Source organism: Colius striatus, chromosome 3 (assembly GCF_028858725.1).
Source record: "Colius striatus isolate bColStr4 chromosome 3, bColStr4.1.hap1, whole genome shotgun sequence".
NCBI classification, from domain to species: Eukaryota; Metazoa; Chordata; class Aves; order Coliiformes; family Coliidae; genus Colius; species Colius striatus.
Genome location: NC_084761.1, coordinates 42,676,696 through 42,697,660, shown reverse-complemented (window position 1 = coordinate 42,697,660; position 20,965 = coordinate 42,676,696). Strand labels below are relative to the sequence as shown.

Here is a 20,965-nt window from a genome sequence, read left to right as displayed (position 1 = left end):
ATTCCTGAAACGGTCTGAATTTCTGTTGAAAACCCATTGGCTTCTACCCAGTTTTCTTGCTAACCCCAAATATTTGCCCTGCTTTCTTCACTAGGACTACATTTACCCTGCTGCTAAAGACAGGCAGTTCCTCCACTCCTTCTATTGGGAATCCAAAAAACAGCATTTTAATGTGGAACAATACAACAAGCTGAAAGAAGACCTAGCAGAGGTATTTAAGTACAGTTCTTAAATAATGAAGTAGCCTTTGGGTTAAGGCTTTTTCAGTAAACTCTCAAGGTTTGCTACTTACATTCAAACAGTTTATTGCTTATCGGTCAGTTTCAGCTGCTCACATAACTATACAATGTTTGCCACTGATAAATAAACTAGTAAGTCAGCACAAAAGGAGACCTTCACAAGTTTCATTTAAAAGAAATGAGTCAGCCCTACACATCCATTTTTTTGCATACTCTAATGTGTTGCTTTTTTGGCTATTTCAATAGAACAGCTGCATTGCTTTTGGAGACAGTAATATTGCTTCATTGCTGAGGTAACACAGTCTCCTCCCTTCCTTGGAAGGAGATCATCTTCAAGAGTTTAGCATTTGACATCTCAATCTCATCCCTTAGGTAAAAGGCTTAGATTTATAGAATATGGGTTGCTGGATGGAGACACTTTGTGGTTTTCATGAAAAAGTGTAGCAGATCTCTCACTCCTCAACTCTTACTCCCCCATCCCATCTCACCTGCCCTGTGTTCAATGTCTCATAAAAGAAAATTGAAAACTACTACTAATTGAAGACCTGTGGTTTAGGGTATCATTTCATGAGCCACATTTGACATTAAGGCTAGTGTTTGATGCTTTTTCACGCAAGTATGAATTCTGTAATTGTCATTTCAGGAAAATAATACTTTGCGGGGGTTGTGAATAGGTGCCTTAAAAAGGCAGCTGCTACTCCCTGGAGCCTGGCTGCGACCTGAGCAGGTCTCAAATGTTCAATGTCCTCGACTTTATTAGTTTGGTTCCTTGATTAAGGTCAATGCCTGGGAAAAGCAAGATACTGGATGTGTGGAAGAGGAGGAAAACACGGAGGGCTGCAGGAGGATAACCTCTCACTCTTTCTTGTACTGGCAGACAGAAGAATCCCTGAGGCGTCTGCGCCAACCTCTGCGCCTGAGGCTGCCAATCCAGGAGATCCATGACAAGGACTGACTTGGGTTTTGTACCAGTTAGAATGACCCTTTCAAAGCAGATACCAACATTTCCTCACTCCGTACAAACTGGATACTTCTGACCACTATAACTTTGAAAGTTTCAATAAATACCTATAAAAATGATTTGGCCACTTGCTGGTTTGGGGGTTTGTGGATTTTTGTTGTTTTGGGTTTATTTTAAATCTTATAAAGAAGCTGCTGAAGCAAAGTTCTTTAAGATATTTGTCAAATCTCTTGGGTAAAATGGTGGCATTCTGCCTGCTGGTAAAATGACAGGAATGTTTTATGGAACAAGGGCTGTCTTTTCAGTACCATTTACTGTAGCACAGTACTAGCTAATAGAATAACTAATTTCTGCATTGAGTATTAAAGAGTTTTTTTGTTCTTGAAATTACTGTTTCCTTTTTCCTATCTCTGTCAGGTTAGACTTGCATCACAAGAACACTTTTTTAGTAAATATGGCTGAAAAAGTCAACTCATTTACTACACGATCAATTATGTTTCGCTGTTGCATTTTATTGAATGAAATTACCAAAACATTCAACATACGTGATTTATACAAAGCTTAAAAGTAGTCATAGTAAGATTTAGCGTCTATTGACTCAGAACATAATATATGGAAAGATTTAACTAAAGCACAGCCAGTAAATGAATTATAGTCAAGAAGATGGATTAAGACACTTTTCTCATCTTGAGTTCTCCACTGTCCCCAGGTTAAGCATATGCACCAATAATGTGAAAGATAATGGAGAAATGCTTGCTTCTAGTCAGTGTCCCTGAAATTACTGATGCTGGAGTAGCTGCAGTCCTGTGGTGAGAGGTCCTATGGTGACAAATCATTGCCCCTTCTATGTACACAATGACAGAGAATCATAGAATGGTAGGGGGTAGAAGAGACCTTTAGAGATCATCTAGTCCAGCCCCCCTAGAGGAGGACAGCTGATCTCCTCTGGGGCCAAGGGGAGGAGGAGGCTGATCCAACACTAAGGCCTGAAGTACGAAGGTTTGGGTGTGTTGTATTTTGCAGAGCTGCCTAGAGATGTCCAGCACTTGTAAGCGAACCTGGAACCTTGAAATGATTTGCTTTCGCTCTGGAGGTACGTACAAGGTGAGCTTACCCAAAGCCATACGTGGCTGTATGTGGTCTCATTTCACTACTGCTTGCTTTTCTCCTGAGGATGCAAAGCACCAGCAAGCTGTAATTGTGCCTCAAATGTAAACGATGTGCAAGCAAAAAGAAGCCCTTTATCTATATTCATGCTACAATTGTACTCAAGGAATTCAGTTTCCATTTAGTGTTCAGAAAATGTTAAAAAATAGTTAAAAACCTTGATAAATCCACAAAAAGTGGAAGGTGGATACTACTGTCCACAGATTTAAAAAGATGCTCTATAAACATATTCTGTCAACTGTGCTCTTGGAGCAAGACGAGCTACTCTAATACAACATTTGAAATGTTTTAGGAATAGCAAAGTGTGCCACAGTTAGATGGCAATAAACCAGAAAGTTTTTAAGGAAAAAAAAAAGTAGTCTAGAGTACCAATTTCAATAAAATTGGAGCACCTCTTTGTAGTTTTGCATCAGTCAACTTTTCCCAACTTCCCTGAGAAGAGCTGGAATCCTAGCTTTAAAATTGCTTTAAGATTTCTAGAAACTATTATGAGTACAAAGTATAACATTTGATCCCAGTGTTTTTACAACAACCTTGCAGTATACTGGTCTCCTCAACTAAAATGGCATGTTTTTCACTTCTGCAGTGAATACTAATTAATGGTTGTCATTGTTAAGTAACGATCTACTTAGATTTTGGATGAAAATACAGCTTTTTAGTTAACATGGAGGCAAAACACGGAATCTGTTTTTTCCCTACAGCATGAATGTCTCTGCACATATCCACTTTGCGTTGAGATACTTTCCTGTTAACGACAGTAAGAAGTTCTGTGAACTCCAAGGAAGAGCCGTGCTTCCTAAGTGTCTCACACAGATCTTGAATGTACCAGGAGCCGTTGACAGTTTCACGATGAGAAAAGTAACCTATTGTAGAACAACAACATCAAATGATAATCAAATGTCAGCAGTAATGCCCCTTCATCAGAGTTACTGCTCACTATCTGCATCCATAAGGGATTACTGATGGCTGTCTTCACTTTGCCAATTATGGAATTTCACTCGAAATTGGAAATGGGAAAGTGATTACTTCTAGTGCTCAGCCACGAGGAGCATAATTCAGGGACTAGTACTTTACAGAATTGTGCCTGCATGTTACAAGACTACGCAGAGTGGACTGAGGAGAAGATACACAGAGGACTGGACAGGACAGCCACGTACTGCAGTGAAATCTGTAAGCCACCAGAATCCTACGATCCTGGAAGAGGGGAATGCTTGCTGTCTGCAGACAGGTCAGCAGCAAGACTGATCAGAATGTTCCTGCTTGGTAAATTAACTGCAACCTTGATAGTTTATTTTCACTTTTTCCTTAACATGCAAGGCTCTTTTCCAGTTGAGATGTCGTTTATCAGACATGTAAAACAGATGACCTGGAACTGTACTCATTATTTTGACTACAAAATGAAGAAGCATTCAAGTTCATCACAGTGAAGTATCAGACATCAGATGTAAAATATCAGAACTTGCCTTGCGCCACAGAGTAGCACATGATGAAGTCTGCACCAGCAGGCAGGGTATAGACACCAGCTGCATCCACTTCAGTCTCATTGACAATGGATTCATTGCTACTGTCTGTCGAATCGTAAGCAATAACTGCATCATCATGTTTATCACCTCGACATGCCTGTTGGTGATAAGTATAGTTATGCTTTCACCTCTGCCAAACTCACCTATGTTAATACAATACTTCTGACATTAACCAGGGAGGAGCGCACGAGTCTGGATTCATAAAGACCGATTTACATCTCTGCAAGTTACGATCCTGGTGATGAAGTCCAATGAAAGCTCTGAGATGATCACAGAACCACTGAGATTAGCAGGGACTTCCTGAGATCACCTAGTCCAACCCCCCCAGCTCAAGCAGAGATAGCTAGAGCAGGTTGTCCAGCATTATGTCCAGTCAGCTTCAGTATCTTTGTAGAGACTCCACAATCTCTCTCTGTGACCTCTTCTAGTGTTTGACCACCCTCACAGTAAAAAAGTATTTTCCTGTGTCAAGATGGAATTTCATGTGTTTTAATTTCTGCCAGTTGCCTCTAGTCTGGTCACTGGGCATTGCTGAAAAGAGCCTGACTCTCTCTTCTTTATTCCCTCCCAGCAAGTGTTTGTAAGATTCCTCTGAGCCACCTCCTCCAAGCTGAACAGTCCTAGCTTTCTCAGCTTCTCCTTGTATGAGAGATGCTCCAGTCCCTTAATCATTGTGGCCTTTTGTAGGACTCGTTCCAGTAAATCTATATTTTTGTTGTACCAGAGAACTCAGAACTGAACACTACTTCAGATGCAGCCCCACCAGTGCTGAATAAAGAGTAAGAATGACCCCCCTTGGAGCTGTTGGCAAGGCAGTGCTGAATAAATGCTCTGAAGCACAGAAATCGTTATATGCTGTTACATTTGTCCTCTGAGTTCAGTCTCAAATGTGTTGAGGGAGGTTTATTTCCTGAGAAGCTAGTATTGGCAGTGTTGCAAACAGGAGGAAAAGAAGGTAAGAACACACTCAAAAGACACAAAGTAAGTAAGGATCATTAGTGAAGAACTATCACTAAGGAGAAAAACAAGAAAATCTTTCATGTACAGTGATGAAGTTCCATCCTTGTTTTCTCTAATTTCCAAAGGTAAATGCTGTGCCAATTGTGCTGTAGAAGAATTCAGCTGATGACCTGAGCTAAGTTAATTTGCCTTTTGAGGACTACATATTATAAATGTTTCCAAGTATTACTTAAAATTGAAACACATAAATATTTTTCTGTCTTTGGCACCTGGTTAAAATAAAAAACAAAGCTGAGTGAGTAATAATGAAAGATGAATTAACAATGTGCTGATTCATGCAGCAGCCTTGTGCCTAAAGCAGCTTTTATTTGAAAACAAATTCTTAGAATTACTCCATGAACTACTACAGTGGCAATCTGCTGAAGGCTAGGTTCTCGTGTGAGCTTGCTAATAATTGTAATCTGGATAAAGATGGGATACAGCCCTGTGTAACCTGCTTTGACCTCATAACTGACTTTGCTTTGAACAGGAGGTTGGACCAGAGACCTCCTAATTTGCATTACCCTGTGACCCAAGGAGTGAAAAAAGAGGTTACATATGGGGTTTATTTGACCATGAAAAGAAACCAAATAAAGAAAAATGGAAAAAAACCCCATCACCACCACTACCACCAAAACAAACAAAGCAACAAACCTACAGAAAACCCCCACAAAAAAACAGCTTCTGGAAGAATCAAGGTACTTAACTGGATGGAAAAGGGGAAAGTAAGGAGTTTTGATAGTCTTCTGCAGCCTAGTTAGTGGCTGTGAGGTGTGAACTAAGCTGAGGCTGTACACAACTTTCTCAGAAAACCAATACTGTCTTCTCTGCCATTCAGAGTACGCTGACAGTCAATCTGACATGGGCTTAGTTTGCACTGCTCTTCATAAAATTAATTCTCACTGAATAGAGCTAGAATCATCATATAAACACTTGCATACAAAAGAGCTTTTAAAGAAAGGAGAAGAATCCTTGTACTAAATACCTGTAAGGAACAGTTCTGTACCTTCTTTCCTAAAGATGCCAAAACTCCCTTGTGGAAAGACTGTATCAGCAAAACTGACTTCTGTATTACAAGAAGATACAAGTCAGTTTTAACTCCACTGAATTCAGAAACAGACATCTTACCTGAATGATAAATATCTTCGGTTTTCCTACCAGACTCTGGCACTTGTCTCCTCTGAACATGTCTGTGATTGTCTCAATTTTGATCTGAGCATCATATGCATAAACATGATCATTCTCACCATGACTCAGGAACACACAAACAAAGCAGTCAGCATTACTGTGGTCATCCTTAGAGGCTGAAACAGTCGAGTGGTATTTAGGTGACTAAACAGCGATCTTCAGATTTTAAAAACACTACATTTGTAACATACACTTTAATCTCTGATAGTCCTTTTTCAAATTAACCCTATTTTCAGATAGTGTAATGCTGTGGAGATTTGAAGGTGCAATGAGTCAACATGGCTGAAAGTAAGGGCTACTAGAAGTAAAAAGAGTGTTATTCTCCCAGCTGCAGGTAGTTTTCTTTCAGCTCTTGGTGACTTTGTAAGTTCTCTCCACAGAAGCTTCGCTCACATTGCAATAAAATAATCTGAAGTCTAACCCGTAAATCCTTCTAACATTAAACATGAGAATGTTTCTTGTGCTGCACAAAAAATATTTTAATTTAAATGAAAAGAGAGAATGGAAGACGAGATCCCCAGAAATTATGCTACAGTGAGTTAGACAACCAATATATTGTCTCCTACCTTCATAAATGTTCTGCAGCACATCATGTGCTTTCAGATCATCAAAAAGTCTGACTTCAAATCCAAGGTCTGTCAAACTATTATTAAAACAGATCAGTATTAGTAAAGTAATTGCTCAAATTATATGTCATTCCTACCAACTCAGCTGCTTTTGCTGTGTAAGAATTATTACATTTATGCATTATTTATGAAAAAAAAAATCCCTAAAGTTGATTTTGAATTCAAACCGGTGTCAAGTGCTGGTGTAATACCTAAAGTTGCTTCCAAGAGTTTGGTCCTTAGAGAGCTTTGGACTCTGAAATCATAGGACTTGTGCCAGCAGTTTCTGTGACTTAAAGTAGTATGCCTGGAAGCTTTTTTTATCATGGCTTTTCTTTGCCAATGCTGTGTAGGTGCTTAAGGCTGCAAAATATTTTGTTCTATAATGACAACTGTTTATTGGACCATCATTTCTGAAGCTTTTTAAGTTTTAGTAGAGAAACTAAGTTTCTTACCTGCGTTTCAGACTGTTTCTATCTGCAAGAGTTCCACGTCTGTCTGTCAGCCTTAAATGCCAAAAAAAGTGCTCGTGATTGAAGATTAATGCAATTCCTCTTCTTTGGTGGTTCATTTTGTATTGCAGTGCAGGATCAAATGTTTGTCTGTTGCCAGAGATAGAAAATGTTCTTCATAAGTGAATTCAAGGCTAATTGAATTTCCTTCCTGTACTCCTGCTAGCTGAGATTTTTATTTGACTAGAGACTTGAAAGATCCAGTTTCAGAAGACAGAATGTCAAACCGTGCAGTGTTTTAGGAAGAGCAGTGTTTTAGGAAGAGCCTAATGGCTAGGTCTTTTTGAAACGTTTAGGCATGGTAAGCAATTAGGTAAAAACAAGTGTTGGATGTGTACTAGGCTCTGTTACATAGGTTGGAAGAGTTTCTCTACTATGTGTTTGGATTTTCTCTTGTCAGGAGCCTGTCTCATTAGTAAGACAGTAAGGCATATAATGGTGCACTTCAGACATGGCTCCAATTTGCCATAGTAGATGTTTCACTAAGCATTACTTAAACATCATTGGGTAGTATTGGAATTGTAGCTGTCTCAGCTGTAGATCTCAAATCTCAGCTGTAGATTTGCTGCTTCTATAACCTAAACTAAGTGCTGCATTATAAGTAATAGACTATAAATTGGTAAGGAGGTGGTATGCACAGTGTATCTTACAAAAGGAGAACAGATTGGTATCATTTACCCTAATAAAATAAAAGCTATGACAGTACAGCTGTTCATCTAAGCGTTTAGCAACCAGACAACTAAATTCTAAAGCTGAATGGCAGAGTTGTTCTGAAGGACAGAAAAAATGACCTTCTCACCTTCTAAGTAAAAGACTTGCCAACAGACATACGGACCACCTATGTCTGGAGTAGCATTCAGCAGTTTTATTATTTTATGAGCAAAAAACAACACAGAAGTCTGTGATAACATGCTGTGGACACAAGGTTGTTCCCAAGTGTTGGCATGGCTGTGTTTCGAGAGACAAAGCAGACAATCTTACTGCTTTTGTTGACAGAGGTATTGGTGGAGGAAATAGAAACTAAAACACTTCTGGCAGTAGCCTATGCAATAGACAAGGCCAGTGCCTCAGATGCACACACTGACTGTCCAGGCTATGCTGCCCTAGGACTGGGTCTAGTGAGAGCTCTCCTTTTTGGCATGTGACTGGGCTTTTCTCGCTATCAAATGTACAGCTTTGGTGCAACTGGTGGAAGACGTTGCTTAGAATATTTGCCTGCAAGTCAGCAAAATGCTCCTGTTTCACTATGAATTGACCAAAGTCAATTCACTGTTTCTGCTACTCCACTTCATTATGTGCAGGCCCTTAATAAAATACCTTCTTGTAACGTGCACAAAAATTCAAACAGGGAACAGGAATTCTGAGTGACTGCTCAAAGTCGGGGTTGTCTACAACCAGTAAGAACAATTAAGTGAGGTGCTTTATCAACACCCCCTCCCCCGCAATTTGAATACTTGATATGATAAAATGAAATGGTGAAACTTTAAGCCTGTAATTATGAATGCTATGTCACTTGTACCACTAGCAGAGTTTATTCAGATTTTGGCAATTTATCTTCCTTACGATTTGGCTAGACATAGGGCTAGCAGGCATTCTGGACTGCTAGGTCCCTAGATCCTGTGAATGATCATTAAAGGTTTCCTAAATAGTTCTTCCTCTGCTGTAGTCACTGAGTAAGTGAGCGAAAGGAAGTTACCAGGCAGGTAGCTTACCTTTTCCAAGGCTAGATGATGTAAGGTGTAGTAGGAAAAAAATCTTGCAGTCACTATCCCATGGTCCCATTACTCTCTTTCTAGAGGAATAGATTATATCCAAAACCTGCCTGGCATGCATTCCTGTGCGACCTGATCTAGGTGGACCTGCTTTAGCGGTGGGAGGGTGGACTAGATGATCTCTAGAGGTCTTTTTTAACCCCTACCATTCTGTGATTCTGTGATGTTCCTTCACTACACTCTGTCACTTAGTCTGCCCAGTTGTTCCTTAGATTGGGATGGTATTTTTGCCACAGTCTCTGCACATTGCCTAATGTAAAAGGAGTCCACTCCTAAGAGTCCCTTCTGCATGCCTTCATAAGAAGGATGGTTCTACACCTGGCATAGCTGAAACTAGAAACATGTTCTGTAAGTGGGTGGAGTTGAGTTGAATAATCCAGTCACATTCTTAATACAAAATCAGAAAATCCTGCACTGACCTCAATGCCACAGACCATCTCTCTATCGCTGTCATTGGAACTTTACCTCATATCAAGCGCATCTACTTCTGTGATGTTCTGATTCCCATCTGTTAGAAATCAAAAGTGGTTTAGACACGAAATCATTCATTAAAAAGAAACAACTTGAACTTGTACATACACCCTTGAAGTTTAGCTGTTCATGTGAATGAAAAAGCTCGTTCACACATCAGGTAAGTAGGCATGTGGTTAAATGGCTTCATTAGCATCTGTCTCCACCCACAGCTTTTGGAGGCTGTTCTTCTCTAACGGTCTGAATTTTAGGTGGTTGAGACAGGCATGGTTTTTATCTGTGTATGTGGATATAGACATATTCAGACATTATTTTATATAAAAAGCTGGCTGTATTTCTTTAAACAGTCTATAACTCAATAGTTAAGATTTTACATCATAATCTAAAAATACACTGGTGTTTCTTTTAATAAAGTAATGCTGCTAATGCAAAGCTGAGCATTCTCTCAGTCATAGTAGGTAGTATAACAGTATGTATAGCTAATGACAACTGAGAAGATGCAAGATTTATACCCTCTATTGTGCTAAACTATATAGACATAAATGTATCCAGTAACAGAATGGACACAAAGGCAACACTGGGGACAAAAGGGAACATGCATATCTTGGGAGTGTGCAGAACTAAAGACTTGCAGATGGTTTGGCCAAAATACTTATTCATTTTGCTTGAACATCTCAATGGGCTATAAAATCACAGCTCCTGCTGCCACGGGTGGAGACCAAGTACCACATTTTGAAAACTGTATAGCATACTGTACCTGTGGGGGTTAATGTAGGTCTGCTATCCAGCTGGACATGGCCTGCAATTATAACAGGAGCCATATATATATATGTTATACAAACTACTTTGTATACACAGTGCTACCTTTTCAAATCTGTTTTTCACATCTGATTACAACCTTTTGCAAAACTAACATAGCTATGTATTGATAAAGAAGTTCACACACACATAAGAATACACTTGCAGAAATCTAGTATTGACTTTAGAAGCTTTTATGTTTGTTTAACACCATAGCACAGGAGAATAGAGGGATGGCTCAAAGGAAGTCACATACTTTTAAGTGTTAATATTTATATGTAAACTTCCCAGTGGCAAATATTGCTCATGCTTTCAGGTGCTGAACCTTACAATTATTACTAGTAACCTGAATGCACAAAAAACCCTATTTCAGTTCACCTGAAACATAACATGTAGGTCAGACTACTGACAGAAGTGCTGAAAAGTGACTGTAGATAGGACATAGCAACAACAGCTCTGCCTGTCAATGATAGGAAGTCAGAGATCTTTAAGAGCGCATCTTTGTGTTTCAGTTCACACTGTAGTTTTGCTTGTGTACCAGAGATCTGGGTGATGCTTTTGCCTCAACTTAAGGGGGGATGTAACCCAGAAAAACAACAAACCATTAAAATGTTAGAGTCATCCAACTTTTTGACAGAAACTGCTGTCATGTAGACACAGGAAGAACATAATTCCTGGGCTAACGGAAACGAGAAAAAGGTAGTTTTCCTGTTCTTTTAATCCTGTTTAGTCAGTTCCCAGTCTTTTGCTTTTCATTGCCACTATCATTGCTGCTTTGTTCAAGAAAACACTATTTAAATGATACGTTATGAAAAACTGTCAGCATGTCTTAGGCTTGTTCTAAAAAGTGATCGTTCTCAATGGGACCCCTTACTTGTCTTAAACCTCGTGGATTGTTTCAAAGATTATACATGATCAAAAATCGATCAGGTATGCACTGGATTACACTGGGTTCTGATGGCACCTTTCCCCAGATAGGTTTTAATTTCATTAGGTCTACCATTTGGGCCGAAGGACAGGGCATTTAGAAACTACCAGTAACCACATTGCACAGCGACCCCCCCGTCCCCTGTGTATGCAAGCCAAACAGCTTCAGGAACCAAGTACACAGTTTTTCTCTGCTCCTCTCCTGTTCTCCTCTTACACATCACCGCTCTTCCTGACCAGGGTGTTTTCCCGTCTCTTTACGAAGCCCAGCTGTGTTGACAAAACAACCCAGTGTCCCCCCCTCCGGTCCCCCGTCCCCGCCAGGGGGGCTGGGACCGGGCTCCCCGCTGTGAACCCCCCCTTCCCTTTCCGGCGGCTGCAGCTGGGGGAGTACATGCGGAAGGGACTTTCCCCTCGGCGTGCGTTCGGTTTTACATGCAGCCGTCCTTCCGCCTCGGTCGCCGTGCCGCGCCGCTTCCCGCCTGGTGTCTTTCCGCGCTCCTCTTCTTTCTCGAAAAGGCCCCGCTCCCCTGGAGCACCGGCCGGGACCTGCGGGCAGCGCTCCCCCGGCCACAGCCCCACTCTGTCGCACCGAGTCTGAGGGGTAAAGCCCCTCTCCCTACAGCCCCTCGCAAAGATATCGCCCTTCCTCCGGGACGGGCGGTGCGATCGGCGGCGTGTCCGCTCCGGCCGCCGCAAGCCGCCTCGGAGCCCCTGTAGCTGAGGCAGAGGGCGGCCTAGAGACCGTCGCCGGCCGCGGGTGCCGAACCATCGACACCTCCCCTCAGCGGCGCGCGTGGACGCCATTACCCGCCAACCCCTCCGTTTGCCCCTCTACCTGCCAGCCGCTCCCGCTCCGAGCCCGACATGACCGCAGACAGGAGCACAACGGAGCCCCGCCTTCCCAAAGCCGGCCCAACCCAGGCAGCCCCGAGGGCTGAGCGTCTATCGGCCTTTCCTGCCCCGGCACGGTAAGGAGAGGGGTGTGTGGAGGCACCGCGCTGCAGGCCCGTGCTGCGGGCCTGTGAAGGCCGCGGAGCTACAGGTGGCCAGAGCGGGAGGCGGCGGCGGCAGCAGCACCTGCTTCTGGGTGGCTTCGGGTCCTCCCGGGGCTGCGGGGGGACCTGCGCACCCTGAGGGGAACCCGCCGTGCTCGTGGTGCTTTTGTGCGGCAACTCCCTGCGCGACAGGTGGCCAGGGACGGCTGCCGGGGGTAGAAACTGCCAGAAAGACCGAAGGGCGATGGGTTAAAGTGTCTCCTATTAAAGTTGGACTCCTATTACCTGTATTCCTGTGGTGTGTACTTCAGTGACCATGTTTGATTAACTGTGCTGTCATATGCGAAGGCATCATCCTGAAATCTGGAGAGGCTGCTGTGTTTACTAAATTAGACTTTCCCAAAACTGTACCAGAACTCTCCTGAAAGGCACATACTGTTTCTTTTGCTGTACATACTGTTACTGAAAACACATTTTCATTCGGGCACCCACATACAAACCTTTTAGAGGTTTGGATGTAGAATGCTGCAGCTTTGCTCCACTCTTGCATCAGTTCTTTTCAGAGAGCACCAAGGTATTGAAGAGAGTGCCAAGGTACCTCAAGGAATGCCAATATCCCCTTTTCATTATATGGTATTTACTGCTGAATGATCGACTGTATCAGAAACAAGTTTCTAAACCAAAGCCAATGACAAAAAACATCCTTCTGTATGAGAGCTTTGCAGGTTTGTACCCTGGATGGATCAGAATTTCCTATCTAGCCTACCTGTAGGCAAACTCTAGGATAAACTCAGGTGTGAATATGCTCTTAGAGATTGCTGCTACAAGTGCAAAAAGAAGCAGATTTAGAGTGAGATTTTAGGTATTTTTACCCAGTCTGTTTGGCCTGGTTTTACACAGGCTTCTTGCATGACTAACTCCTTTAGACAAGATGTCTCCCTTTGGGGTTAAAATAGCTGTGAGCATTTTTAATTACCTTTGCTTGGTTTCCCCTTGTTTGGACTTGTTAGACTTTGCCAGTAGGCAGCTCCATTAAGATAGATCTGTTGTTTAAATTGTCTTTCTGTGTAGTTAGAACATGATACTATTATAAGAGCTTAGCATCTTCCAGTGTGAAACATTTAGACTCTTGTCAAGCAGCTTCATTTTTTTTCAAACTGCAAATCCCAGATCTGTCAGATCACACTAGAGCTGCCCGTAAACCCTCTGGCAGCAAGAATTCTCTATAGAAACTAAACCTAGGACTCTGGAACAGCTTTCTGTTGGCAGTTTGAACTCGTATCAGCCAACAGGTCACTTAGATCCAAAAAACACAATCAAACATCTTTTCCTCTTTGTTTTGCTGGAAGCTAAGGGCATAGTCAGCCAGCCACTGTGTTCTGGTAACTTCACCAGTAACTTGATCACAATGTATGATGCCTAAGGTAGCATTTGACTGGCTTTGATATATGAACGTTTTTGTTAGGCATGCATGTACATGTTTTGAAATTCAGATTGTTGCAGTAGCACCACCATGAGTGGGTATTTTTGGAAAACAAATAAACCGAAACACAAAACCAAGCATTCTTCATATATCAGCCCTGCAGTTCAAAGAAGGAAGTTTTTGAATGTGGACATGCTGCTGTTATTCAGCTTGTCCAGAAAACCACAACAGCCCAAGGAAGGCAATCATATTAAGACTTTAACCTGTTAAAAGAAAAAATTCACAGCAATCTTTAAAGAGTATTACTGACTACATAAAAGCATGCAGTATTGAGTCAAATGCCAATTTGAGGTGCTACATATACTGTTACATTTTTCTTACAAGTATATAAAAATATGTAAGTTGTTAAATGGTATGATTGTTCCTGGGGGTGACAGCTAGCTTTCATTCTAGGACTGTGGCCTGTAAAATGTGTTTTGTATAGTTTGCAGGGAATTATAATCAAGGATTTCTGCCATGGGAAAAGCTCATGCAAAGTAAAGACTTGCTGGAAGAAGTCAAATGCTTCCCCTGGTTTGCAAGCAGAACTAAGTAAGTGCTACCCAGCAGTGTTAAAGCTCTTTTGAGTCTTATAAATGGCTTAAAGGAAACACTGGAAGACTTGTATAGTATAATTAGCAGTCAGTAGAGAAGGGAACAAAACCCAGCTCTTTCCAACAGTGAAAAGTTTTCTGTGTTCATTTAAGCATCTGGTTTAAGCTCATTTCTACCCAACTCACCAGCCATCTAGTTGAATTACAGTGGCTTGGTATTGTTGTGGTACCTTTTTTTATTATTATTATTTTTTAACCAAACAATACCATTCCCATTCCTTGCTTTGGTAATAAAAGACTAAGTTCCAACCATGGAATTCCAGTGTAATTCAGAGCTGTTTCAATTCTATGGCAGAAAATGTTACCAAATTCAGAGGAACCACAAGTTCTTCAAGCGTGGTTTTGTAAAACTGTATCCTAATACTTCTGTTGCAGTACTACTTCATGTCCACAAATATGAAAAAAAAAAATCCCATGAAGCATGGCTAAAGAACTTGAGCAGGGACTTTATTCTATGAGGCATTACATTCACTGTTGTGTACAGTAAGCTCTAGTGAAAACCAAAAAAAAAAAAAAAACCCACAAACAACTGCTGAAGAAAAAGCATATAAAAGTACTTCCAGAGGAAAAAAAAATCATTATAGTCCACAAGTCGAGTGGACTATAATTTCAGGCTTTTAGCATGTTTTCCACTCCCTGTTGACAGATGAAATATTTTAATTTTCAGTCCTCCTGTGAATTTCTAAGGCAGAATCAGGGCAGCAGGAGAAGCAAATCCAAATCTTTGTGACAGAGGACCTAACGCAAAAGTTAACTAAGGACTGACAACTGGAGATAAGCAATGAGAAATCAGTACAGAGAACAAATGTCAAATAATTCATCAGGTGATTTCAGCTAGAGGGGTCAGAGAGGGAACAGATGACAGAAGTACAGGCTCAGCTGTTTCTCAGCCTCACAGAGGTCGTGGGGACAGATGACACCAATACAGGCTCAAATATCTGTCAGCCTCACAGAAGGCAATTTAAATAAAAAAAGGTTTATTATATACTGACTTGTAACAGTGGAACTTTTAGTTTTCATCAGAATGGACTGAATGCAAGCAAAGATGAATACAAGTAACCAAGTTGTGCAAAAAGACAAATATAAATCAACTTCTTTGAACAATATATCCTTTCTATGCATATAATACACACCACAAAATGTTCTATTTTAAAAATACACATTTGAGTTGTTTTAAAAATAACACAGCAACTACACTGAACCATTTTGTGAAATCCAAAGTATATCCTTCAGTTGCAAACTGTTATTTCAGTGGTCAGGCCTTAAAAGCATCAACATATTTGACCTGGGAAGTGTTGCACAAGTAAGGCTGATATAGAACCAGGTAGAAATATGTAGTGCAGATGTATACCCTTGCTAAGGGCTTGGGGAGTTTTTTGGTTTTGTTGGGGTTTTCTGGGAGGGTTTTTTGTTTTGTTTTTTAAACCCATGGGAGAGCATACACCAGGGAGAACTGAAGGCAACTGTACCACAGGCATGAAGGTACAAGCTATTTAAGATACCATATAAACACACACAAGAAACCCTCCTACCTGTTGGACCTATCAGATGCATCAGCCATTAGTAAATACTTCACCTATATTAGAAATCACCTGAGAATTCAATGCAACTCTTCTGTGCCTCCAATTTCCCTTTTATGGAGTTTAAAGATTCCAAAATGGCACTAGTGTTTTATGATTCCCTGAGCGAACATACACCAAAGGAAAGGAATTTCAGCTCCTGAGTACATTGAGTCTGGCTGAGATTGAGTTAATTTTCCCCATAGCAGCCCTTACAGTGCTGTGCTTTATACTGGTAGAGAGGTATTGATACCATGGCAGTGTTTTGGCCACTGCTGAGGAGTGTTTCCACAGCATCAAGGCTGGCTCTCCAACATTCTCCTGCACCAGCAGGCTGGGGGTGGGCAAGATCCTGGGAGGGGACATAGCCAGGACAGCTGACCAAAGGGGTATCTCATACCATATTACATCCACTCAGCAATAAAAGCTAAAAGAAAGGAGGCGGGATTGCGGGAGGCAGGGGGGTGGGCATTCATTATTTATGACATCTGTCTTCTGGAGCAACTTCTAGATGTACTGCAGCCCTACCTCCTGGGGAGTGGCTGGACACAAAGAATGCATCTTTTGTTCTCCATTGCTTTTTGCATGCAACATTTCCTTTGGCCTTATTAAACTGCCTTTATCTTGAACCTTGAGAGTTTTTTCCATCTTATTTTCTAACCCCCTTTCCCGCTAAGGAGGGGAGTGATAAGAGTGGCTTGGTGGGTACCTGCAGCAACCCACCAAACCAGGCTTCTGGCATAAAAGGCAAGAGAAGGAAGACTTGTTTCTTTTTTACATGAGGAAGAACACCATAGTGACTTTCAAAACAGTACATTCATGCCAGTGTTTAATATATTGCTGTCTGAAAAGCATAAAGCTTTGTAACCAAACAACTGCTTCGTTCCAGCTGAGTCTTTGACATTATTCCATACCATGAGATCTCAGGATCTTCTTTCAGAGATCTGTCTTATCTTCGTAACGACACATACATGCAGCTCTCTGGCTATCCAGGTATGGTTTACATCCTAAATGTATAACCGCATCAAACAACAGCTGAACAGTTGATTCGCAGGCTGCAAGTCAAGAGGAGTTCAGTTAAAAGTACTCTTTGAATGGACTATGAAACTAACAGAAATTACTCCAGCAAACTGAGAATAATTCGAAGAAAGAAGCAATCTCCTCTGGGCACAGCAAACAGATTGTCAAATGAAGTAATAGAGAATCAGTTAGGCTGTGAGTAAAGATTTTTTCTTATGCCAAACAAAACAAGAAAATTGATTGTATATCAGTTGAAAGTTATCAGTGTTAGGCACATCACTTATTCCTGGAAAGATCAAAGAGCTGTTTTGCCCCCTCAGTTTTTGCATCTCAGTTTATGCAGAAGTTGCTATTTTTAACAGCGGCTCAACAGAAATGGACAAATATTTACCAGTTCTGACACTAAACACTGACATGATTACTTATTTGCAGTTCAGTGAATTTGAGAAGTTCAAACACAGGCTTGTTCTAAAAACTTATTGTTCAGTGGGACTACTTACTGTAAAAGCAACATTGCCCGAGTTAAAAAGTGTTGTTACGTCATGTATTCATCAGATGCAGGCCAGTGAACACTCAGCTGTGCTATGATAAATGCAAGACTCACACATGCATTTTGATCAAGTTGTATTCTCATATTCATACGCCTTAATGGGAAGTGTTATTTTTTCCCTCAAGTTTAGTTTTAACCCTGATCATTTTCCTGCAGTTGCCATTGCTCTGCTGTACAAGTGTCTGGGCTGCATTACAGCGGGACAGAACAAGGCATCTTTAAGCAATTGCATCAGCTTTTGAAAGTGTGGCATTACTGCGCTGCTCCGAGATTCTTTGCCAAAGCAGCTCAGCTAGACTTGAGAAGACAGAAAGGCTTTTTCACACTTACCCTGGACACTCTCTGAGATTCCAAGCGTTTTCTGCACATCTCTGCAAATTTTGGAGAGGCAGGACTGAAACTGCTCATCACAATCATTTTTTTTATTGCCACAAGTATCATAGCATCTGTCATGGTGATTGCAGCACTTTGTCATCGAAGGGATACCGATGTCAAACTGTGAAGAAAATCCACAGACACACTGCTTTGGTATTCCAGTGCAGAAAGATACAGGCTATGAATAGACTGTTAACAGAAATTAAAAACTAATGCAATCAGTCCAGTTGCCACTCACTTTTCTCTGTATTTTGCTGTTTACCTGTAGTATGCTGTGGTGGTTCTGCCCTTGCCAGCAGCCGTGCACCCACAGAATTGCTTGCTTATCCCCTGCCCCCTCCATGAAATAGAGAATAGGAAGCGCAAAAGCAAGAAAACTTGTCGATCAAGATAAAGACAGCTTAGTAGGTGAATGAAAGAGGGGAAAAATGGGGTGGGGAATGAGCAAATTGTGGGAAAAAGAGAAAATCCCAAAGCCGTGCAGTCACTGTTCAGCAATACCCAAAACCACCAACACTGTTATTAGCCAAAATCCCAAACTCGGCACGATGCAGCTTTCCATGAAGAAAGTTAACTCCATCACAGCCAGACCCGGTACTTAAACTAACCTGTATTTTATTTCTAGCATTGAGGAAAGTGGACTAGAGTCAGGAAGGACAGCAAGAGTCAGAGCCAAACTCTCCACTTTCACAAGACTACTGTTGGGGTTATTCAACACTTTCAAGATCGTAAGAAGAAAACACTAAACCAGGTGTTAAAAAATTAGAAATTAATCACTGACATTCCATTTTATCCCTATAATATTTTATTTTATTTTATGTCCATGGTGAAACTGTTTATGCTATTTTAATTTATAATACATTTTCCATATGTTGTTATCAAAGCATGTGTTGGAACTGATAACAAGCAGGGATGTTGTACATGGATGCTGTCTCATCCTTAGGATGGAGGAGGGGGAAAAAAAATCATACACATTGGGGGAAGTTAATGTATGAAAGTCACACAAAGATGCCCTGCAATGGAACTGCTTACCTGAACTCCAAATAGAGGGGATCCACAACCATTTGGTGGTGCCGGTTTATATCCATAGCGAGGAAAGGGCTTTGATCCTGAAAAAGGTGATTTATCATGCCTCAGTATTTTGAGCAAAATTTTAGTACAATTAAAATTCACCACAAGCATTTGTTGGGTTTAAGTCAGTATCAGTTATATTTTTAATGTAAACACATGTTCAAGCACCTGAATATGAACATTTCTTACCAAATTATAACTTAAAGGTACTAAGCATTTTTTTTAAAAAGGAGGCCAAAACACCTGAGCGAGCGTTAACAGTAGCTTCCCAAGTTAACAAAAAAAAAGGAGCTTCAGTTGCTAAAATTGATGTGTCAGTTAAACATGCAGTATGTACAACTGCACTGAAGATCAGAAGAATTTTTAAGTTCATTAATACTTCTATGCTTTATATGCTATCAGCATTACTGCTCTGATGTTTTTAGTTTAACCTTTAGAATTAACTAGAATGAAACATCTTTTTTTTTTCATTTCTATAACTGTAATGTTAATAACATTAATAATGACTGATAAAGTCATGTCTCCCTGAACACTGACTTGTGCAGCAAGACACAAGTAACTCCACAACTGAATTTAAGGAAAACTGTGGAGTTAATTTGAAAAATCACTTGCCTCCTTGTTTCAGTATTGGGACCAAACTGTGGCTACAATTAAAAGTAACAGCGAAGAAAAAGCATATTTTAAAAGTGCATATTCTTGTACAGAGAGGCAATGCCAGGGTGTCCTGGCAGCTCTTGGGGAGCCAGTCAGGGTGCCACCACCAAAATAATTTCCTGACCTAAAAAAATCACCCAGCTCAGTAGACTGGGGGTAAATCCATTCAGCCGAGAAATCAAGAGGGTCTACGTGAAGCCGCCGTTACGGGGCGCTCCTGAAGCGCCGATGAAAAGGCTGGCAAGAAACTCCCTTTTCTGGAGCATCGCCCGCCTGGCACCCCTCTGCGGCAGCCGGAGACGGCGGGGGAGCTGCATCCAGGTAGCTTACAGATAGGCAGAGATAGATATTTATACATGTACATATCTATACACAAACACACGAGTAGTTGTTACGGAAGAGGCTCTGCGGCTGCGCCCTGTCCCCCTCTGACCGGCGCCCGGGACCGGCAGGAGCGCTGCCGCCCGCCTTGGCTGCGCCGGCCGGTCTGACCGGGCCGAGCCGGCTGAGGTGAGGCGAGGCGGCCGGCGGGAGGACAAGGGTCACCGCGGGCCGGCGGGGTCTCGGCCGTCCCCCTAACCCCCCGCCCGGCCGCTCGCCTCACCGTCGCTGCACTTGTACTGGCAGAGGCCGTCCTCGCCGCCCAGGAGGTCGAGGGCCGCGTTGAGGTACACGTCGATCTTGTGCACGCCGTTGCGGATGGTCTTCAGCGTCATCCGCCAGTCGGGGGTGTGCGGAGGCTCCTGGCAGCGCGCCGGCCGCGGGCCCAGCCGGGCGCAGGCCAGCGCCAGCAGCAGCAGCCGCAGGGCGCGGGCCATGCCGCGCGGCGCGCGCCCACTAAGCCGGCACCGGTCCCCTCCCGCTCCAGCCCCGAGCTGGCCGGGCCCGGCCCGCCGCCGCCATCGTTCCTGCGGGCGCCGCCCCCGTCCGCCCGGCGGGGAGGGGCCTTCTGCCGCGGCCGGAGCGGGAGCGTGGCTTGGCCCCCGTGCAGGGCTGCGCCGGCGAACGGCGGTCTTGTGTAAGGCATCGCCTGTCAGAATGGGTTCGAGAGGGACGAGTCAGTGGTATCTGCGAGGCGGGAAAAGGGGGAAAGCCGGGCGGAGGCTGTCATTCCCACCCGCACATGGCAAGAGGAGGCATTGCGAAACGCGGCCTTAGCACCTTCCCCGTTACAGCACGGGCTGTTTTAGCAGGAGAAGCGCCGCCACGTCCAGCAGGTCACGGTGCCCCTCGTTCCCGGGGGCACCTTTCCCGCACCTGCCCCGATCCAAACGGCGAGAGCAGCTGCTGCCAGGCTGTGTGGCACGGCCGAGCAGGGCCCTGCCAGGTACCCGTGCTCTCACATAATACCAAACTCCGGACTTTTTTTATGTGGAAAACCTTTATTCGATGGCTATGATAGAAGTAGTGAACTTGGCCCTGCTAAAGGTGAAAGAGACAGCAGTAGCGTTGGGAGGAAAGACAGAAAGGCTGGTTCCCTAGCCAGCCATTGAGATCCTG

The 20,965-nt window shown here is 42.6% G+C and overlaps 3 protein-coding genes across 5 annotated transcripts in view; 1 reads left to right on the top strand and 2 right to left on the bottom strand.

Moving 5' to 3' along the window:
- Nucleotides 1-1,319, top strand: part of MCUB (mitochondrial calcium uniporter dominant negative subunit beta) — a 50,797-nt gene extending 49,478 nt beyond the window's left edge. The window contains exons 7-8 of the mRNA XM_061993865.1: nucleotides 95-211; nucleotides 1,117-1,319. Of these exons, the coding sequence (XP_061849849.1) occupies nucleotides 95-211; nucleotides 1,117-1,194 (195 nt within the window). The 3' untranslated portion in view covers nucleotides 1,195-1,319. The remainder of the gene's footprint in view (nucleotides 1-94; nucleotides 212-1,116) is intronic.
- Nucleotides 1,320-1,691: 372 nt separating this feature from the next.
- On the bottom strand, nucleotides 1,692-12,163 carry CASP6 (caspase 6). Of its 3 annotated transcripts, XM_061992869.1 has the most exons (8): nucleotides 12,001-12,162; nucleotides 10,195-10,236; nucleotides 9,432-9,474; nucleotides 7,138-7,284; nucleotides 6,644-6,720; nucleotides 6,018-6,193; nucleotides 3,831-3,987; nucleotides 1,692-3,230 (listed from the first exon to the last, which is right to left on the bottom strand). In XM_061992869.1, exons 1-8 carry the CDS (start codon nucleotides 12,029-12,031, stop codon nucleotides 2,992-2,994), a joined length of 912 nt encoding a protein of 303 aa, XP_061848853.1. In that variant the 5' UTR covers nucleotides 12,032-12,162; the 3' UTR covers nucleotides 1,692-2,991. The 3 variants fall into 3 exon arrangements, with proteins under 3 accessions (XP_061848853.1, XP_061848854.1, XP_061848855.1); XM_061992870.1 differs by lacking the exon at nucleotides 10,195-10,236 and having other exon boundaries at nucleotides 12,001-12,163; XM_061992871.1 differs by lacking the exons at nucleotides 10,195-10,236; nucleotides 12,001-12,162 and having other exon boundaries at nucleotides 9,386-9,474.
- Nucleotides 12,164-16,607: 4,444 nt separating this feature from the next.
- On the bottom strand, nucleotides 16,608-20,383 carry PLA2G12A (phospholipase A2 group XIIA). Its single transcript, XM_061993979.1, has 4 exons — nucleotides 20,070-20,383; nucleotides 18,773-18,849; nucleotides 17,696-17,861; nucleotides 16,608-16,850 (listed from the first exon to the last, which is right to left on the bottom strand). The coding sequence occupies exons 1-4, from the start codon at nucleotides 20,281-20,283 to the stop codon at nucleotides 16,732-16,734; spliced, it is 576 nt and encodes a 191-aa protein (XP_061849963.1). The 5' UTR covers nucleotides 20,284-20,383; the 3' UTR covers nucleotides 16,608-16,731.
- Nucleotides 20,384-20,965: the final 582 nt, after the last annotated feature.